General features: G+C 37.0%; 1 protein-coding gene across 2 annotated transcripts; it reads right to left on the reverse strand.

Moving 5' to 3' along the window:
* Positions 1-36: 36 nt before the first annotated feature.
* On the reverse strand, positions 37-9833 carry TTC14 (tetratricopeptide repeat domain 14). Of its 2 annotated transcripts, NM_001429466.1 has the most exons (12): positions 9456-9833; positions 8871-8995; positions 8572-8771; positions 7569-7653; positions 7341-7470; positions 6856-7011; positions 6377-6448; positions 5847-5966; positions 5620-5742; positions 3368-3485; positions 2360-2469; positions 37-1557 (listed from the first exon to the last, which is right to left on the reverse strand). In NM_001429466.1, the coding sequence occupies exons 1-12, from the start codon at positions 9614-9616 to the stop codon at positions 642-644; spliced, it is 2316 nt and encodes a 771-aa protein (NP_001416395.1). In that variant the 5' UTR covers positions 9617-9833; the 3' UTR covers positions 37-641. The 2 variants fall into 2 exon arrangements, 1 of the variants encoding a protein (NP_001416395.1); NR_190734.1 differs by having other exon boundaries at positions 37-2469; positions 2906-3485.
* Positions 9834-20908: the final 11075 nt, after the last annotated feature.

Here is a 20908-nt window from a genome sequence, read left to right on the forward strand (position 1 = left end):
AGGAAGAAAAAAAAAAGAGAGATGAGCAAAATGGGCCCCTATTCAACTTTCATGGCTTTATTCCTAATGTACTTTTAAACATCTGGTACATAAATCATTTTAATTAAATCAGGCTTTAGAGGTCAATTAGACAAGACACGTATCTGTCTACCATTTAAAAATGTTATGGAAGAAAATTCACCTTTAAACAAATGATTATAAAATGGTATTTAACATTCAAATAATCTCTTTAGAAAGTCAAGAGCTTTTAACAGAATGAAATAATTTTTCATAAAAATGACCCAAGTGTTCAATGCACAAATTTAATATTTTCTCAAACAGCAGGATAAGGTGAACCTGAGGAATTCTAACATACCATAGTACAATGAAGAAACAATACTTTGAAAGTTATCTTTAGGTGAAGAAGTTTAAATCATCAGAATAAGAAATAACTGTACATAACATACACACATTAAAAAAAAAAAGCTATGAAACGGGGACCTATAACTGAAACAAATATACTTTGAGAACCGCTATAAAAAGCAATTGATTTCCATAATGTCTACAAACCACGGGAGCAGAGATTTCTGTACTGTATTACTAAAAGATCCAAATATTTTATTAAAAGTCTTTAGTGTAATGTTGAGGATACCCTTGGCATATTAGTTTTTTGGCTTATTTCCTTTTTCTTTCTCAAATGCAGCTATCTGATTAAATATATTGAGTAAATTTTGAGGTAAATTTTTTTTAACTCCACCTTCTGAATGCTCTTTGCTATTGAGCCCCTCTCCCGGAATCTCTGTTTTAATATCCTCCTCGTAATTACCCTCTCTTTCATATTCTCCTTGATTTTTATTTAATTGATATCTTTGCTCATGTCTACTTAGATCACGTGATCCAGAATAAGTGGATTTCTTATATTTTTCTCCTGACTTCCAAGAGTAGTCTGAGCTTGCTGGTGAAGTAGCATGTCTCGTGGAACCTGGCTCCCACTTTCTATAGTGCTCTTTTCTTCCTTCTGTATCTTTTTCAAATCTTCTATAACCATACATTTTTACCTTATCCTCTGAACTCCTATAAAAAGAATCTGAGGAATCTCTTCTACTGGAAAAATGTCTTTCTGATTTATATGGCTTTTCTGTTCTGCTACTACCTGCCTGAGTTTTATAGCTATCATAAAAATCTCTTGGATCTTCAGACCTACCTCCAAAATCATCCGGCATTTCAACAGAAGATGATGAGAAAGAACATTTATCTTTTTCTTTTACCTGTTTCTTTTGATATGGTAACCTATCCTGCTTTTCCAATAGTTTTTCCACTTCTTGTTTTTGGTTAAGAAAAGATGCTGACGTATTAGCTGGAACTGGGAAGCACTCATCTTTCTTATTCTGATCTATCTGATTTGAGGATGCCTTAGCTGAATGCCTTTTAGAACTTCGAGAAGACTCTGAGCGGTTCCTCTTATGTTTCTTATGCCTTTTGTGACCAGAAGATGAAGAGGATGATGAAGAAGAAACTGATTCATCAGCAGAAGAGACACTCGAAGAAGAAGTTGATTTTCTTCTTTTTTTCTTTAGCCTAAAAAAATGTAGTTAACTCATCAGATATGTTGAGTATAAAAACGTTTAACTACCCATAAAGATTTTAGTTCTATTTTATTCTCGTTAAAGATTTCATAAAAGTTTGCAGCTTATATAAGAATTATAGTATTAAGTTTAGTTTTTACTACAATATCCAATTTTACCATTAGTCGTGACTTTTGGGAAAAAATACTTGTGTAGACAATTGTCACTGTAAGCAAATCCATCATTTTTGAAATACACGGTAACATTTCTAAAATTACCTTAAAAATTTAAGAGCATCTGAATACATAAAGGAGAGAACTGGAAGTTTTACATTTGGCTATGTCTAGTTCATGGTTTTACCACCTCAGGACTATTAACATTTTTGGCCAAATAACTCTTTGCTGGGAGGGTAGGGTGGCAGTGGGGAAATTCTATATCATTGTTAAAGTTTAGCAGCATCTCTGACCTCTATCCACTAGATGCCAGTAGCACCTACCAGTTATGAAAACCAAAAATGTCCCATGGGAAACCATACCCAGTTGAGAACTACTGCTCTAATTTTGAAATATTTCTCCCTAAAATACAGATAATTAAAATAACATTTTATTTGTATTCTTTTTTCTTTTTTTTTTTTTCAGAACTCTAGCCATCCTTTGCTCCTTTTTACAGAAAAATTTATGGTACACATACTTGCTAAGAATCATTGATTATGACTTGAAACACTTTAATTTTTTACTTACTTTATCTCCCAAATGGCACTTTGGTTCAACTGAGTACTTGCTTTAAGTTTAAAAATACTGAATATTATAGTTTACCTTTTTTCCTCTTTTAAGAGCTTACGCAACTTTTCTGCACTTGTTTCTATTTTCTTTGTTTTCTGCTTTTCTTCCTTTTCAGCTTGTTTTTCTCTTAATTCCAAAGATTTCTTTTAGAACCCAGATATCGGAAAAAACCACACGTTAAAAATAGCAGAATATATAAAATCCAGTTTTCAAAAGACCAACCCACCCCCCAACCAAAACCAGATGTGGTATACCCAAATCACCATATATCCAGCATTAAAAAAGTATTTTTAACATATAAAAATTAATCACAGGTGTTTGGCATTAATCATTGAACAGCCAGAACAGTATTGAGGACCATATTGCAGTTGGTATTCCATGGAAAAAAAGGGAAGCCATTGCATTGATACCCATGACCCAGAGTGCAAGAAACAGAAAAAATAAAATACATGAAAAAAATATATATATTAAAAAAACCATTAAAAATTGAAACAGGACACAAATTTTATAAATAAAATTCAAAGGAAGAAATCCCGATATGGTGAGTTGAGAGGGGAATCACCATGTTCAAATACAAACCATTTAAAAAATAGCACAGCCCAGTTGGATGCATGGTTACATAAGAAATCATTTTCCAGTTTGAGGATGGGGATGAGCAGCACCAGATGTCAGACACAGCAGCAATGGTCCAATTCAGAAGAAAATGCATGAGAAAACATCATCATCAGTATTACAGGAAAAGACAGTATAAAATATTTTTCAGAATGGTTTTTATAATTAGCTCAATTACAGTAATAATACTGAATCAGGAAAGCTCACTATAAGGACAATTCTACAAGGACAACTGCATACCAAACAGGCAATGGGAATTTTCTCAACAAAACTATGAAGTAATGTCAAACCCAATTAAGAAAAGCTATATCTAAAAAACTTTTTGTAATGCCATAATTAAGTGATCTAGAATAGATTCCCTAGAAGAAAGTTAAGTTTTGGCATTAATCTTAAAAATGACTACATTTCTAAGAGGAAATAAAGAATCACCTGCATATATACATGAAGCTTCTGCAAAGCATCCTCTGCATCTTTGAAAGTTTCATCCAAAGCCAAAGCTTTCTTATAATAACTTTCAGCATTTAAAAACTTTTCTTCTTCTTCTAACCTAAATTCAAAAGGAAAATTTAGCTTTTTTGGTAAAAATTAGAAGTTCTCAAATATGCATATAGGCAAGAGCTTATGTGAGTTCATGAGGGAAAAACTATGTTTAGCAAATTATTTTCCAAATTGAACAATACTTAAATACTGTGCTTCTGCTATTTTTTTGTTAGTTTTGTTGTAAAAGACAATATAAAACCACATAAAACACATCAGAGAAACTGAACTCAAAGATACAGAGAATAGACTGGTGGTTGCTGGAGGTGGGGTAGGGGGTGGGTAAAATGGGTGAAAATGATTCATTTTATAAACTTCCAGGTATAAAATAAAGTCCTGAGAATGTAATATACAGCATGGTGATTATAGTTAGTACCATACTTGAAAGTTGCAAAAAGAATACATCTTAAAAGTTCTCATCACAAGAAAAAAAAAACATAACTGTGTGATGATCAATGTTAATCAGACACAATGGTCAACTCTTCACAATATATACATAAATTGAATCCTGTGTTGAACATAACCTGAAACTAACATAAAGTTATGTATCAACTGTATCTCAATTAAACAAATAAAAAATAGGAATTCATTACTGATAATTAAAGCCATATTGTAGGTCAAGCAGTGGCATTTTAGTATAATTTGTGAAAACACACTATCAACTGATACCCTCTGAAATTTAGTATGATCTTGAACTTTAGCACAGAACTATGTAGGCTGGCTTCTCCTAGTAGTTTATGAAGAGTTTTCCTTTCTACAGAAAAATTTTCCCAGAAAATTTACTGCTAACATCACAAATACCAAGGCACACATATCACAACCAGCCTGCAGAAAGGATAATAATCATTATTAGATGATGCTCACAAGTCTATGTTGTGAAATATCAGAATTTAAAACAAATGAATAAACCCAGTGGTTTCAATGCAATCACTTCTGTGTCAGATAGGATGAGGGGAGGAAGGAATAAGCCAAAGACGATCAAGATTTCTGGACTGGATGACCGAATAGATGGTGTTGCCATTCACAGAGTTAAAAATCACGAGTATGTGAATAGTAAGACAACCACATCTAAGGAGGCACTAGCTATGTACCTAGGGGCTTCCCTGGTGGCTCAGATGGTAAAGAATCTGCCAGCAATGTGGGAGACCTGGGTCTGATCCCTGGATTGGGAAGATCTCCTGGAGCAGGGCATGGCAACCCACACCAGTGTTCTTGCCTGGAGAATCCCCATGGACAGAGGAGCGTGGCAGGCTACAATCCATGGGGTCGCAAGGAGTCAGACACAACTGAACAACTAAGCACAGTTATGTAAGCTATGTAAGAAAGAAAAAAGCTGCTCCAATCACTTGGGTCCAAGTAGAAGTTCTTATCAGTTAAAAACAAATATTGCAAAATTTCATTTATATGGAGTTCTGAAATGATCATACAAACTGTAATGATCTGGCAAATTCATGAAGCAGAAAAGGGATGATTCTATTTAAGAAAAAATGATAGCAAAAAAGATGCTGGCCCTTAATTATTAAAGCAGGATGTTACCAAATTATTTATATTTAAAGTATACTATATTTCTTCAAAATATTTCATAAGTTAGACTAGTCTGTTAGTCATTATGCCACGTACTATGCCAGTATCTCAGGACAGTATAATATAGGTTACAGGGTTTGTTTAATCCAAAAATCCAGGAACTTAATCTAAGTTCATGGATTTTATTAGACAAAGTAGAGCAATAAGTTGACTAAAACAGTGAAATCTTATGTACAATGAACTACAGAGTTCTCAATTTGTATTTCTGGCATTATAATTACTAGAATGATGAAATGAGTTAGAAATTTCTATTAAACAAAAACTTTTGGTGTGTGTCCAGCACAAGATTTACCTATTAACTTTCTATGTATTAAAATACATACTCACAATAGTGAACTCAAGACACTAAAATATCTCCAATCATGAAGAAAGTAAGTAATAAGGAAGGATAAAAGGATCAGAGAATGTAAAAAGGACTATATTTAAAAAACATTTTCAATCAAAACTGAAATTAAGAGTATCTGAACTAAGTCAAAGATGCTATTTCTTTAAGTTCAAGATTTTATAGTAGTTGACTATTAAATATTAGATCTCTACTATTAAACCAATCTGACACTTACTGCCCTCCTCTTTCTACAAGTGTCTGGCAGAGGTATTTTCTTGCATTTCTGTGAGTTGGACAGTTTTCCAGTGCAAGTTCAAAATCTTCTATTGCTTTGTTTAGACTTCCTTTTGTTGCATATCTATAGATATGAGACAAAATTAGAGGAATTTATCTTGTGAGCTATTCATAAATCTTATATACATTTATCTTGTAAGTATTCCTCAAAACCCATGATCCACTTACAATGCTCCACGAGCTACCAAAGCTTCCACATTTTGTTTGTCTATTTCCAGAGCCTTATTGTATTCATTCATAGCATCCACATGGCGTCCAACCTTAAAATAATCAACTCCAATCTTCACACTAAAAATATATTTTAAAGCATACAAAACAAATTATTTCACAGAATATCCAAACAAAATGTTAGCATAAATAAAATTTTAAAGCAAACCAAATATATTAGTTATTAGTCTTCAATATTCTCAGTATAACTAAGAAAGAGTCTTTAGATAATTTTGTAACAAATATTTATGAAATCCAGATATAATATACTAATTCCTTTTTAACAAAATTTAAAAAATATTGGCTAAAATGTAAATCTTTAAAGTTTACAACATAGTAGCATTTTTATCTATAAAAAAGCTAATCTCAAAAAGGTATCATTTAAATTCATTTATAAACAAATTTTGTCTTAAAGATGACATAAGCATGCTTGCCTTAACTTAACCTATTAGGTTAAATAATGCAATTGTTGAATGACAAAATCTTCATACCATTTTAAAGCCCATGATGCAGACTGCTTCTTTCTTAACGCAGAAGCAAAATCCTCCTCAGAGAAATTTTTGCTATTAAAGAAAATAAAAGTCAAACTGTAACTATATCTCACTTTACATGACAGATAAAAACTCAATCTCAAGCAAGAAATTTGTATTCCCATTTATACTGCAAAATTTTTGAACTCTCAGGAATGACTACTATTATTAAAAAGTATTTTCCTTTAGCATATACACGAAATTCTTATAAATTTTCTGCATCTTATACATTTTTTCTGCATCTACCTGGTCACACGGCACACATCAATCACTGATAAGACTCCACTCCAGAAGAAGAAGGGATAACCTAGTTCATTCAAACTTTGGCATATTGCTGCCACCAAGCGTAGGATAATCAACTATGTTCTTCAGTTATGCAGCTTCTCACATCAGCACCACAGACCTCACCACTTAACAGAACAAATACTGATTTACTATACCTTTGAAGGCCTCTCATTAAAGATGGCGGATTAGATTCATCTATTCCTAGTTTTCCTAAAAGGAATTCAACTACTCCTGGATTAACAAATCCCAAAGAACTCTGCATGATATTCTCATAGGATTCCAAAGAATTGCTATTTAGTTCAACGCTTTTCCTTAAAGAAAAAAAACACACACACAAAATATAAAGATGATTAAGATGATTAACACAATTAAATAGCGTGTCCCATTTTCATTATGGAAATAACATTATTACATGGGATTTAAATACTCAGACCATTTTTGTACATGAAAGTGTGGCAATTATGATTTGGTTCCTTTTACCAAGTTTGAACCGATTTATGGGTTATAAAAATAAAATTAGCATATTTTGAAATAAGAGAAATTAGAATTCTACTTTCTTGTTAGAAGTTGGGCAAAATCTGCAATTTTTTAGCCAAGAAACTGTTTTGCAATTAACTTGAGACAATGTGGATAAAATTACCTGTAGTACAAAGGAAGTTCTTCAGAACTAATCACACCTAATTTAATACCAGATAGGTGTGGTGGAAGAGATGAGCTATATAGAGACACTGCAAGCTTTTCATGGTATCTGTCAATATCCTTGATTCCAGCTTAAAAAATAAGAAAATTAAGTTGATTAGCAAAGCAATGCAAACTAACATAAACATGACCAGTTACTTTTTTTTACTAATATGAGGAAACTGATCACCTCGAATGATGTCACCAGTTTGGTAATATGATAAAGGATCCCCATGGTTACTGATTGAAGGCACGTCTCTTAGCGGACATAGAGCCTGCAATGAGAAGCACTGTAAAACACTAGACATTCTATTCCTCAGAGAGAAGTGTCTTCTTTTATTCTAGCGGTTCAGTATAAACAGCTAAGACTTGACAGGAATATTAAGAAAACAACTAGCACCCTAGATTCTAAATTTAAATTTCTGTGCCCAAACATAAATAAAAAAAGTTTTCTGGTTCAGGTCAAAGCTAAACTCTCATGAAACTTGCAATTAGTTTTAGAAACTGAATATATTGCAAGTATGCATGATGAAACAAAAAAATATTTTGTGCTTATTAAATATAAAACTAAAATGTGTCCAGAAAGTAGGAGACTTCCAAGAAAACGAAATGTGAATTCTTCTAGGTTTGGGTGTGTTAATCAAGTTTGCGGTATCTTCTGGTTTTCTTCCCTCTCTATCTGTTTTAACAGACAATACCGAACCTTTCAAATTAAAGAGACATAGTGTATTTCAAATTTAGATCTATTCACCTTGGGCAAAGTATCATGATGTACAAATCACTTAATTATTGGAAATATACAGAAAAGACAGGAATTTGTTTCTAAATTATCCATATGCAAGTATCTAATGCTGAATACTAAATAATTAAAGACTTCTCAGCTAGAAGATAACCCAGGCTACTAACTAATCTCACCAGGTCCACTAATATCTGAGCATTTAAAACAGGACCCACTTCTGCCAGCCAAAGGACCAAACCCCCCAAACTAGAAACAGTGGCAGAAACTAATTTTATTACTAATAATTTTTTTAAAAAGTAAAAAAGTACTTAAATTTTCTATTAATACTTATTTAATTCTCAAAACTAGGTCTGCAGAGTACACTTAATTACAGCTGGATGAAAAGATATAATTTTTGCACTGAGATGACATTTTTATCAAAAACAATCAAATAACTAAAAGGTGAGTAACTTACTGTGATTTCTAAGTGGGATATATCTCTCATAATGCCACTGCCTAAACAAATCAACACCATGAAAAACCCAAATTCCCGAATGGAACTAATTCTTCCAATCACTATATCACCACGCTCAATATCTCGAAAAAACAGCTCTCTCCGGTCCATAGTAGGTATATCCATGAATTGCTCTAACGGTGGCATGACTGCATAATAATCTGAAAAAATAAGTAACAAAATTACTAACAACAGCTCTGTGTTCTGCTTCATCAAAGTGCTGTTAAACCAAAACGCAACAATTTTAAGACTAAACACACCATCATTGTCTTCACTAACTTCAGCAGTTGTAGGTGCATCTGATTTCCAGGAAAGTGCAAAAAGCAGATCCGCTTTTTTGGAAATGAATTTTTGTATTTCAATGTTGTCAACTCTCCTCTCTTTTCTTAAAAAGAAAACAAAATTTATGAAAACTGGTTTTTCTGCAAAACCTTTTAGTACGTACAACCTTCTGCCCTCTGCTTTCATCGCCCAATCATGACCATCCTAAGCTCTTGGCCATACATCCTCCGAAAAAAAGTTTTAACCAGGGATCCCCTCATACGCCAGTCTGTAGATGGAGGGCGCGGAAACTTAAAAACACAGCCGCGCTGTTTCATATATACAGAAGCCCAAAGGATTTTGCTAAAGAATCCGCGCCTCTGGTGGCAGTACTAGATTTAAAAGTTCAACCCACATCCCGCATTGCCCACATCAGGGAGAAGGTACCCTCCTCCCTCCCGCCCTCGAAACCGGCGCCGTAGTCCTCATGTGCACACAGCCTCGGCTCAGCAGCCGGACTGCGGTCATGAAGCCCGGAGCTGAGTCCTCTCTCCCGTCTCGCAGCGGCGCCGCCGTCCCATTACCTGCCCGGTAACTGCTGCTGGCCCGGCGGGCCCCGGGCAGGGTCGGCCACCGACCCCAGGAGGCTCCGGAAGTGCGGGTTGTCCTGCTGTTCGCTCCGGAGCAGCGACAGCAAAGACGGGCCGTGGAAATTTAGTGACTGCCGCAAGAGGTCTCGGTCCATGGCTAGAGACTGTCGTGACCAAAGGCCAGCAGCCCCCCGGTTCAGCGCCCACTACTTCAGGCCGTAGTCGTGGAGGCTGAGGAAGCGGCCTGGAAGCCGCCGGAAGCACACATCCCAGACACCTCCAGAGTGGCCTCCCGGAAGAGTTCTGGAACCGCCCCCAGTGGCGGTGCTGCGGAGCGCAGTTTTGGTATCGCGAAATTGAGCGAGATTACGGAAGCCGGGAGGATTGGGGCAACATTTTCCGGAGTTTAGGGCCGGTTGTGGCGCTGAGGTAGTGAAGTGTGTAACAAGTTTTCGTTTTAAAATTTCTGTGGTGTTATTACATTGAAATGGCCCAAGCTCTGATCTGTGGTAAATAATAATTCATCCTTGTGTTTAGCGAGGCGCTTCTAAGTGCCAGTGTCAGGAAGAGAACCCTGAACGGTCACAAAGTTTCTTACCTTGGTGTTATCGCTGGATAAGTATCTATGCCTCAGGCATAACCGCATTAAAACGACTGTTCTGGGAGATTTCCTGTTAGGCTTTAGGGCAGAAGAAAGGAAGAATATTAACATTTATTAAACCCTGGAGTTGTGTTTTCTAGCCGTACCCTGTTCACTGTTAGTGATTTTAGAGTTAAAACCAGAATGACTTTAATGCCTAGACATATGCGTATTTTGTTCTGTTCTTTAGTCGCTAAGTCGTGTGGGACTTTTTTTGCGACCCAAGGGACTGTAGCCCTCGGGGCTCCTCTGGCCATGGAATTTTCCAGGCAAGAATACTGGAGTGGGTTGCGATTTCCTTCCTCAGGGATCTTCCCCACACAGGGATCGAACCCTCTCTACTGTGTTGGCAGGCGGATTTTTTTACCCATTAGCTACCTGGGAAGCCCCAAATGTATGTATATATACATTCCTTTTTATTTGTTTTAGTTTAAGTGTTTTCTCAAAAGTTAGTGCCCATAAGGTTTACTGTGTAATTCAGGTGATTTTTCGAAGATAATTATGACAGGCTCTCACCCCTTCCCCCACACTTACTGACTTTGGATCCTAACCGCTGTACTGAGGAAACAAACCCAGAGACTCTCAGTATATTGCTCAATATCACCAGCTGGCAAAATGCTAGTTAGAATTTCAGCCTACCACTGAATAGATCTTCACTGGCAGAGTTGCTGGAGAAAGTATTTTTTATCATATAGAAGGCCTGTCTTTAATATTAAAATAATGTGACTTTGTTTTATTAAAATATATCAACGTCTATACTACTTAAATCGTGTAGTTTAGTATCGTCCTCTTGAACAAAAATAAATAGCAGTAGTTATTCTGTCACATGTTCCGCTTTGTATATTTGGGAATTTAGTTTGCCCTCTCACCACCTGGATAGAAGATCCAGTCAGAATATAGTGAATGCCTGCACACTATTTTCGGGAAAACCCAGGCAAATAGGTAAACAGTTTATTGAGACTCCAGAAGATGAAACAATGAATGTAACTTTAAAAGATAATAACTTTCAAGCCAGGAGAAGCACATCAGGAAAGTTTAATCAGTGGTACAGACTGACTTGTGTTAAGCTATAACTTCAGACAATGGCTATTTTTAGGAAAGAGGGTGCTGTCACTGAAAAGAAAAACTGATTTCTAAAAAGAAACTATATGGACATTCTGATAAATAAGGTATGTGATTTTAGTTAGAGTTGATCTATTATTGAGGATCTAATTATCTCTGGAGGGACTGAGAAGCTAGTGGCTGAGAAGCAGATGTGGCACCTACTCTGAGAATGTCCGCTTATAAAGCCATTCTTGAGTAACATTGCTTTTGGATCTGGCTACTCTTCTTGGGCTTCCCTGGTGGCTCAGTGATAAAAAATCTGCCTGCCAATGCAGGACACGTGGGTTCGATCCCTGGTTGGGGAAGATCTCCTGGAGAAGGATGAAACAACTCACTCCAGTATTCTTGCCTGGGAAATTCCATGGACAGAGGAGCCTGGGGTGCTACAGTCCATGGGGTTGCAGAAGAGTTGGATAGACTTAGCAACTAAACAGCAACACTCCTTTTCCTAATTTCAATATCAGAGTTACTACCCCATATTTTGAACATCTAAAACTGCTGTGATATGGCCATGAAAATAGGAAAAAGTAGCTGCTTTTAGAGGATAAGCATTGTTGTCAAGAGTGACATTTATCAAATGCTAATAAATTTCAAGCAGGGGTAATCAAAGCTCAGGCTGGGGTTTTCCATCTTTGGTTAGTGCCTTGAATGGAGTAGTGATAGTAATAGCTAAGTGCAGAGGCAACATTGTTCTTCACTTTCCAAATAACACTCCCACAGCAGGGGTTTGATCCTTTTACAGTTACAAGTGTATTTCAATTCATTTTCTGCTGGGATGGATGCTTTTGGTTTGAAGGGGACCAAGTACTGAATCTTTGAAGTAGGACTGGAGGAAGTGAGGAGAGAAAATGGGGAAAGTAGTTTTGCTTCTAGGAGAAACTAGTCCTGCATATGGGGCTTTTCAAGTTGGGCATAGAAAGTTGACCCTTTTTTTCATTTCTTGATTTAATTTGTTTGGTTGTTCGTTTGACCATTGAAAATATTTTCAAAGTAATTTTTCCACACTAAGCAGTATGAGTGATTGCATGAATATATGGGAAGTAAGAGAGGGCAGAGCATTAAAGACAACTAGATCTTTGGTGTCTTCATTCTGGGCGTATTTTTATGTCAAATTCCATTTCTAAATAAATACGTATTTACAGCTTTTAATAAATGCTCTCTAGGCATATCAGCCATATAGTGTTTTAATCTTGTTTGCCACAAATCGTGATAGTTCATCAGTGAAGCTCTATTAAATACACTGCTGTGTATTTGCAACATTGTGCAATACCAAATATCTGACTTGTTAATGAAGGCAGCATTAATGGAGTACTGTAGTTTACAGGAGTACAAAGATAGACAAAAGTATTGCTCCTTTTTCATAAGCAACACTTACCTAGGGTAATATTTCTCTGACAGGCACAAAGTAGCATTACATAAGGGAATCAGCATCATCTTTTCTCCTCACCAGGTCTGAGAAATTCAAAGCACCCACCAACAAGGGGAGAGTGGCTTCTGGTATGTATGCACAAAACATGTGGTTCCGGTTAAGATTTCCCTGAAACACACAGACAAAAGCAAAAAAAGAAAGAAAGAAAGGAGAAGAAAAAACTGTAAAATCAGTTCCATCAAACAACAGTCTGAATTCATTGTCTGAACTTTGTCATTAATATCATTTCTGTCTTCTAAGTAAAGAGCTAAGGGTCTCAAGGCATTTAGGCAAAGAGGCACAGAATATGCAGCATATATTATAATTTTAAAAAAATTGAATAATGTTCTAAAAATTCAAAAATAATGTCTAAAAAAATGTTCAAATGAATACTTCTAACGCATCCACTGAAGTTCATCAGATAAAAACAATACAATGACGAGCATTCTCATGCTATCCTCAGTGAAATGATACTTGAAATTATTTTATTATTGCATTGTAGCTATGACTTACTAACTGGATGATAAGATATAAAGAAGAAAAAATGAGGAAAAGAAGAATCAGAACAGCAAATGTGGAACACCTCAGTGGAATCAGGGAGGGAATTAAAAAGTTAAAATAGGTGGAAAACTTAGAAAGGACCAAATAGGAAGTTGGGGGAAAAATATATCCGTAAGAGAAAAAACATATAAGAATAATCCATAGCAAAGGAAACAGAAGCAACAGAAGTATAAGGAGAGAAATAAAACCTGAAATTCAAGTAAGAAAGACCCAAGTGAAGAAAGATAAGAATTGAGAAGCAAATACTAAAAAGAAAATAGGCATATTAACAGACTTGTAGGAGAACAAAGAGACAAGGAAGAGTCCATAGTGGCATGAGCCTGGAGGATGCCTTGAGAAAAAAAGAAACAAGTATAATAATAAGGAGAAAATACGGAAGGAGTCATAAAGAAAAGACAGATGAAGAACGGAAGACAGAAATATGGTTAAGAATAAATAAGAGGCAGAAACAATTGGTTTAGGGGAAAAAAATCCTCCAACTGTCTTATTATGAAAGAACTCATTTGAATGTTCATGCTTTTTTTGTGCTTGTGCCATAGAAGCAAAAGTCTGATTTCTGTAAAAAACTATTTGGAAGTCTGTACTGAGTTCAAATTTGGAATATAAAAGTATAAGCCTTCTAAGGTTTTACTACTTTGGCTTTATACAGCTCAATTGAAAAGTTCATTCTTTTTGAAACAAAAGGCTTTGTATTACCATTTAAAATTGCCAAATGTCATTAAACAATTTTTGAGACATAATTTGGAGGTGAATGTAGGGGACACTTTGGTTATACTTTTATTTGATACTCTTGTCTATAAGGAATTGGTTTTTTCTTTTGCTAAGATTAATTCAGAACTATGAATTTTAATGAAATATCAATAAGTGAGCAAGTCTCGTATTTTGGTTTTGACAAGACTCTCCAAAGATTAAACAAACCAAAGTACACTGCAGGACATAGTATTCTTAACATTTAAGTAAAAGTTGAATCATTTCAATATGTATGGAAGATATATAATGCATATGTATATATAATGTATTTGTATGTGTACATATACACACAAACAATTTTTCACTTAAAAACATTTAAAAGTTACTTGTTTGTATAATCATTCAAACCTCCATTTTCTGATGGAAATTAAAGTTTCCTTTCATGAAATTGCAAAGAAATAAATACTTGAACCAGGAACAATTGTACAATTCTATTGCCTCTTTATCGGAGAAAGCAATGGCACCCCACTCCAGTACTCTTGCCTGGAAAATCCATGGATGGAGGAGCCTGGTAGGCTGCAGTCCATGGGATCACTAAGAGTCGGACACAACTGAGCGACTTCATTTTCACTTTTTACTTTCATGCATTGGAGAAGGAAATGGCAACCCATTCCAGTATTCTTGCCTGGAGAATCCCAGGGACAGAGGAACCTAATGGGCTGCTGTCTATGGGGTCGCACAGAGTCGGACACGACTGAAGCGACTTAGCAGCAGCAGCAGCAGTAGGCTCTGGATATTTAAATATGAAAAAAACCCATCTGGCTCTTTTCTAGCACACCATTCAACAGAGGAATAAACACAAAAAGAAACAAATATGGCACAATGGTAAGTACTATTGTTGTGAGCACCTGCTATGCATCTGCTTAGTTTCCCCTTTTGTTTCTGGGGGATTAGGTAGTGGGAATTGATAAAGGTAAGAGAGAAGAGGAGGAGGCAAGAATGTGTATTTTAGGATGAGGAAAAATATAATTAAAGGAGTAGAGATGTATGAAAGCAAAATACTTTCTGGCAATTGCAAGATTGAAATTGAATTAGGGATATTTTGTTTTTATTTTAATAATGGACATTTTGATTATTTAAGTGTCTTTTCAGGCAAATTATAGATTGGTGGTAAGAGAACCTCTGTCTCTGTGAATGCGCACACACACACACACTCACAGATTAAATGCCTGATTTATTTAGCAAAGAACCCAAAACCTTAGCTGAAAAAAGGTAGTCACATGAAGTAGGGGAAGAAACAGCATATTACAAAGTAGCTTTTCTTAGATCCCCTAATTTTCCCAAAATAACATATGTGGTTACTGGTAACACTGTATGCCGGGGATAAGGTCTGTCTGGATCTCAGAAAGTTGTATATTACCATTTGGAAAAGATTTACACAGATTAATCTATGACTTTTATAAGAAATATTTGTAGACAGGTTCTTTCTGGTTCTTGAACTGATATAAACAATTTCTGCAAAGCCCATTCCTCATCTGGGGTCAAGGTTGGGATGTGTGTATCAGAAAAGAGTGAGTAGACTGAAAAGATCCTAGTGATGTGTTACTCCCTTTAGTTTTTCAGCATCTCTCTCTTTTTTTGTTGTTGTTAAAAAACTTCTTTTTTATTGCATAAGCCAGCTTGAATAAGTTTAGGGTTTGGAACCAGAAGACTTTTGACTAATACACAAAAAAGCCACCAACTACTCTCTGCTCTGGTTTCTACTCTAATTTTGTGTGTGTGTGAAGAAACAGATACAGAGAGGTGAATAATTTGTTCAAAAAATAATTTTAGAATGCACATTATTTTACTGTATATCTGGTACTCTTTCTCCCATGCCATATAGTTTGTAGGGTCGACTGAAATTATGCTTCTTATGGACCTAACAAGCAGAAGATATTAAGAGGTGGCAAGAATACACAGAAGAACTGTACAAAAAAGATCTTCACAACCAAGATAATCACGATGGTATGATCACTGACCTAGAGCCAGACATCCTGGAATGTGAAGTCAAGTGGGCCTTAGAAAGCATCACTGCAAACAAAGCTAGTGGAGGTGATGGAATTCCAGTTGAGCTCTTTCAAATCCTGAAAGATGATGCTGTGAAAGTGCTGCACTCAATAAGCCAGCAAATTTGGAAAACTCAGCAGTGGCCACGGGACTGGAAAAGGTCAGTTTTCATTCCAATCCCAAAGAAAGGCAATGCCAAAGAATGCTCAAAGTACCACACAATTGCACTCATCTCACATGCTAGTAAAGTAATGCTCAAAATTCTCCAAGCCAGGCTTCAGCAATACGTGAACCGTGAACTTCCAGATGTTCAAGCTGGTTTTAGAAAAGGCAGAGGAACCAGAAATCAAATTGCCAACATCCACTGGATCATGGAAAAAGCAAGAGAGTTCCAGAAAAACATCTATTTCTGCTTTATTGACTATGCCAAAGCCTTTGACTGTGTGGATCACAATAAACTGTGGAAAGTTCTGAAAGAGATGGGAATACCAGACCACCTGACGTGACCTCTCACATGGTCTCTCAGACCACCTCTTGAGAAACCTGTATGCAGGTTAGGAAGCAACAGTTAGAACTGGACATGGAACAACAGACTGGTTCCAAATAGGAAAAGGAGTACATCAAGGCTGTATATTGTCACCCTGCTTATTTAACTTCTATGCAGAGTACATCATGAGAAATGCTGGGCTGGAAGAAACACAAGCTGGAGTCAAGATTGCCAGGAGAAATATCAATAACCTCAGATATGCAGATGACACCACCCTTATGGCAGAAAGTGAAGAGGAACTCAAAAGCCTCTTGATGAAAGTGAAAGAGGAGAGTGAAAAAGTTGGCTTAAAGCTCAACATTTAGAAAACGAAGATCATGGCATCTGGACCCATCACTTCATGGGAAATAGATGGGGAAACAGTGGAAACAGTGTCAGACTTTATTTTGGGGGGCTCCAAAATCACTGCAGATGGTGACTGCAGCCATGAAATTAAAAGACGCTTACTCCTTGGAAGGAAAGTTATGACCAACCTAGATAGCATATTAAAAAGCAGAGACATTACTTTGCCAACAAAGGCCCGTCTAGTCAAGGCTATGGTTTTTCCTGTGTCATTTATGGATGTGAGAGTTGGACTGTGAAGAAAGCTGAGTGCCGAAGAATTGATGCTTTTGAACTGTGGTGTTGGAAAAGACTCTTGAGAGTCCCTTGGACTGCAAGGAGATCCAACCAGTCCATTCTGAAGGAGATCAGCCCTGGGATTTCTTTGGAGGGAATGATGCTAAGGCTGAAACTCCAGTACTTTGGCCACCTCATGGGAAGAGTTGACTCATTGGAAAAGACTCTGATGCTGGGAGGGATTGGGGACACGAGGAGAAGGGGATGACAGAGGATGAGATGGCTGGATGGCATCACTGACTCGATGGACGTGAGTCTGAGTGAACTCCGGGAGTTGGTGATGGACAGGGAGGCCTGGCGTGCTGCGATTCATGGGGTCACAAACAGTTGGACATGACTGAGCGACTGAACTGAACTGAACTGAACTGAAGGATGTAATTTATAAGTATATATGTATTGAATTTATTTTATTTAAAGCAGGTCTAGTATCTTAACATCTAAAGATAATCTTGAACATTTTTTCCTGTAACGAGAACACTTGGTTTCAGTCAAAAGCACGTGGTACAAGAGGTTTAGATTATGACTTGTTACCATATGGGCTTCCCTGGTGGCTCAGACGGTAAAGAATACGCCTGCAATGCAGGAGACCTGGATTCTATCCCTGGGTCAGGAAGATCCCCAGGAGAAGGGAATGGCAACCCACTCCAGTATTTTTGCCTGGAAGATTCCATGGACAGGGGAGTCTGGTGGGCTACAGTCTATGGGATCACAAAGAGTCAGACATGACTGATTGACTAATGCTTTACCATATAGAGTAGCTTTGTTCTATTCAGAGTTCTATTCAAAGTCCTTCTAAATACTCAAGAAAAAGTGAAGAATATTAAATGGAAAGTATGGATAGACCAGCCAAAATCCATCATTATTAAAGAAATAATTCAAACTACACGCTGTTTATTTATTTATTTTTAGTTGGAGGATAATTGCTTTACAATATTGTGTTTGTTTCTGCTATACATCAACATAAATAAGCCATAGATATACATATGTCCACTCCCTCTTGAACCTCCCTCCCACCTTCCACCCCATCTCCCCCTGTAGGTTGTCACAGAGCCTGGTTTGAGTTCCCTGAATTATACAGCAAATCCCCATTGGCTATCTGTTTTACATATGGTAGTGTATATATTTCCATGCTACTCGCTTCATTTGTGCTACCCTCTCCTTCCTCCCCCCTCCCATGTCCGTAAGTCTTTTCTCTATGCATCTCCATTGCATGCTAAGTCACTGCAGTTGTGTCCAACTGCCCTAGCAATAGTTTCATCAGTATCATCTTTCTAGATTTCATATATATATGAATTAATATACAATATTTGTTTTTCTGACTTACTTCACCCTGTATAATAATTGGCTCTAGGTTCGTCCACCTCATAGAACTGACTCGAATTCATTCCTTTTTATGGCTGAGTAATATTCCATTGTATATATGTATCATAACTTCCTTATCCATTCATCTGTCAATGGATAAGTAGGTTGCTTCCATGTCCTAGTTACTGTAAATAGTGCTACAGTGAACTTTGGGGTACATGTGTCTTTTTCAATTTTGGTTTGCTCAGGGTATATACCTAGTAGTTGGATTCCTGGGTCGTTTGGTAGTTTTATTCCTAGTTTTTAAAGGAATCTCCATACTGTCTTACATAGTGGCTGTATCAATTTAGATTCTGTTAGGTAGTTAGAATAGGAAAAAGGAGTCTAGAATGGCGGTGGCTAAAAGACAAGGAAGGGAAAAGCCCACGAAAATAGAACAAAGGAAGGTCTGAGGACTGGAATGAGTACCTCAGGTAAAACAAACAGCATTCCTGGCTAGCCCAGTTTACATAGGGCAGGTCCAGGGGGAGGAGAAAAAACATTTAAAAAGAGGAGCTAAAATTGGGCCGGGGGTGGGGTGCCTCTCTTCTCTTGACGTCTTTTGGGTTGGCATGCCCTCATGCCTCGAGGATGTGTTTTCCTTTACTTTCTAAATAAAACTAAGAAGGCTATGGTACATATATGTAATGGAATATTACTCAACTATTAAAAAGAATGCATTTAATCAGTTCTAATAAGGTGGATGAAACTGGCACCTATTATACAGAGTGAAGTCAGTCAGAAAGAAAAACACCAATACAGGATATTAACGCATATATATGGTAATGATGACCCTATATGAGAGGCAGCAAAAAAGACACAGATGTATAAAACTGTCTTTTGGACTCTGTGGGAGAAGGCGAGGGTGGGATGATTTGAGAGAATAGCATTGAAACATGTATATTACCATATGTGAAATAGATTGCCAGTCCAGGTTCAATGCATGAGACAGGGTGCTCAGGGCTGGTGCACTGGGATGACCCCAAGGGATGGGATGGGGAGGGAGGTGGGAGGGGGGTTCAGGATGCGGGACACATGTACACCCATGGCTGATTCATGTCAATGTATGGCAAAAACCACTACAATATTTTAAAGTAATTAGCCTCTGATTAAAATAAATTAATTTAAAAAAAAAACAAAAAACTGAGCTATAACATGGAGCTGTAACACTGGTCCATTCGAGGGTTGTAACACCAGTCTGTCTGAGGGCTGTAACACTGGTCTGTCCATTGCTTCAAATTTTTGTTGTGACGAGACAGAACTGCGGAAACTGCAAACTCCCCTGACGCTACCAACGGTGCAGGAGGACTCCCTTTTCTCCACACCCTCTCCAGTATTTGTTTTTTGTGGATTTTTTGATGATTGCCATTCTAACCAGTGTGAGGTAATACGTCATCATATTTTGATTTGCATTTCTCTAATAATGAGTAATCAGTTCAGTTCAGTCACTCAGTAATGTCTGACTCTTTGTGACCCCATGAACTGCAGCACTCCAGGCCTCCCTGTCCATCACCAACTCCCAGAGTCCACCCAAACCCATGTCCATTGTGTCGGTGATGCTATCCAACCATCTCATCCTCTGTTGTCCCCTTCTCCTCCTGCCCTCAATCTTTCCCAGCATCAGGGTCTTTTCAAATGAGTCAGCTCTCCACATCAGGTGGCCAAAGTATTAGAGTTTCAGCTTCAACATCAGTCCTTTCAATGAACACCCAGGACTAATCTCCTTTAGGATGGACTGGTGATGTTGAGCATCTTTTCATGTATTTATTAGCCATCTGTATGTCTTCTTTGGAGAAGTGCCTATTTCAGTCTTATGGCCACTTTTTGATTGGGTTGTTTGTTTTTCTGGTATTGAGCTCCGTAAGCTACTGATGGCTATAATCCCTTGTGATAAGGGTTCATACGTCTTCATTCATTCAGAATTCTTTGTTTCTACCACTTTCTTTTTTCTTTTTCTTTTTTTTCCTATCAAAGGTAATACATCTAAGAAAAACATTGCCACTTGAGGGTGCTATAAGATCATCATGAGTATCAAATTCTCCATCCTTTACCAGAAAACCAACTGCCAATTAAATGAAAATTCAGGAATGGAAAACTGTGAACTGTCATATAAAGTCATTTTAAGATAGTTGTGTCTCTAACACCTTCTCTGTTTTACTTACTGTTCAACCAGCTTGAACATCTGGAAGTTCATGGTTCATGTATTGCTGAAGCCTGGCTTGGAGAATTTTGAGCATTACTTTACTAGCATGTGAGATGAGTGCAATGTGCAGTAGTTTGAACATTCTCTTGTTCAGGACTTTGTACTCAATAGCTAGCTCAGTGCCTGGTGCATATAAGGTGCTAAAGAAATATGTTTGAGTGAGTGAATAACAATGAACAAATATTCACATGCAGATATCACACCTACCCAGAGTAAGGGATAGGATGTAGCATGTAATATATGTCACATATATGGTTCAGCTAGGCTTACTTAACCATGAAGAGGA

The sequence above is a fragment of the Bos taurus genome, chromosome 1 (genome assembly GCF_002263795.3).
Source record: "Bos taurus isolate L1 Dominette 01449 registration number 42190680 breed Hereford chromosome 1, ARS-UCD2.0, whole genome shotgun sequence".
NCBI classification, from domain to species: domain Eukaryota; kingdom Metazoa; phylum Chordata; class Mammalia; order Artiodactyla; family Bovidae; genus Bos; species Bos taurus.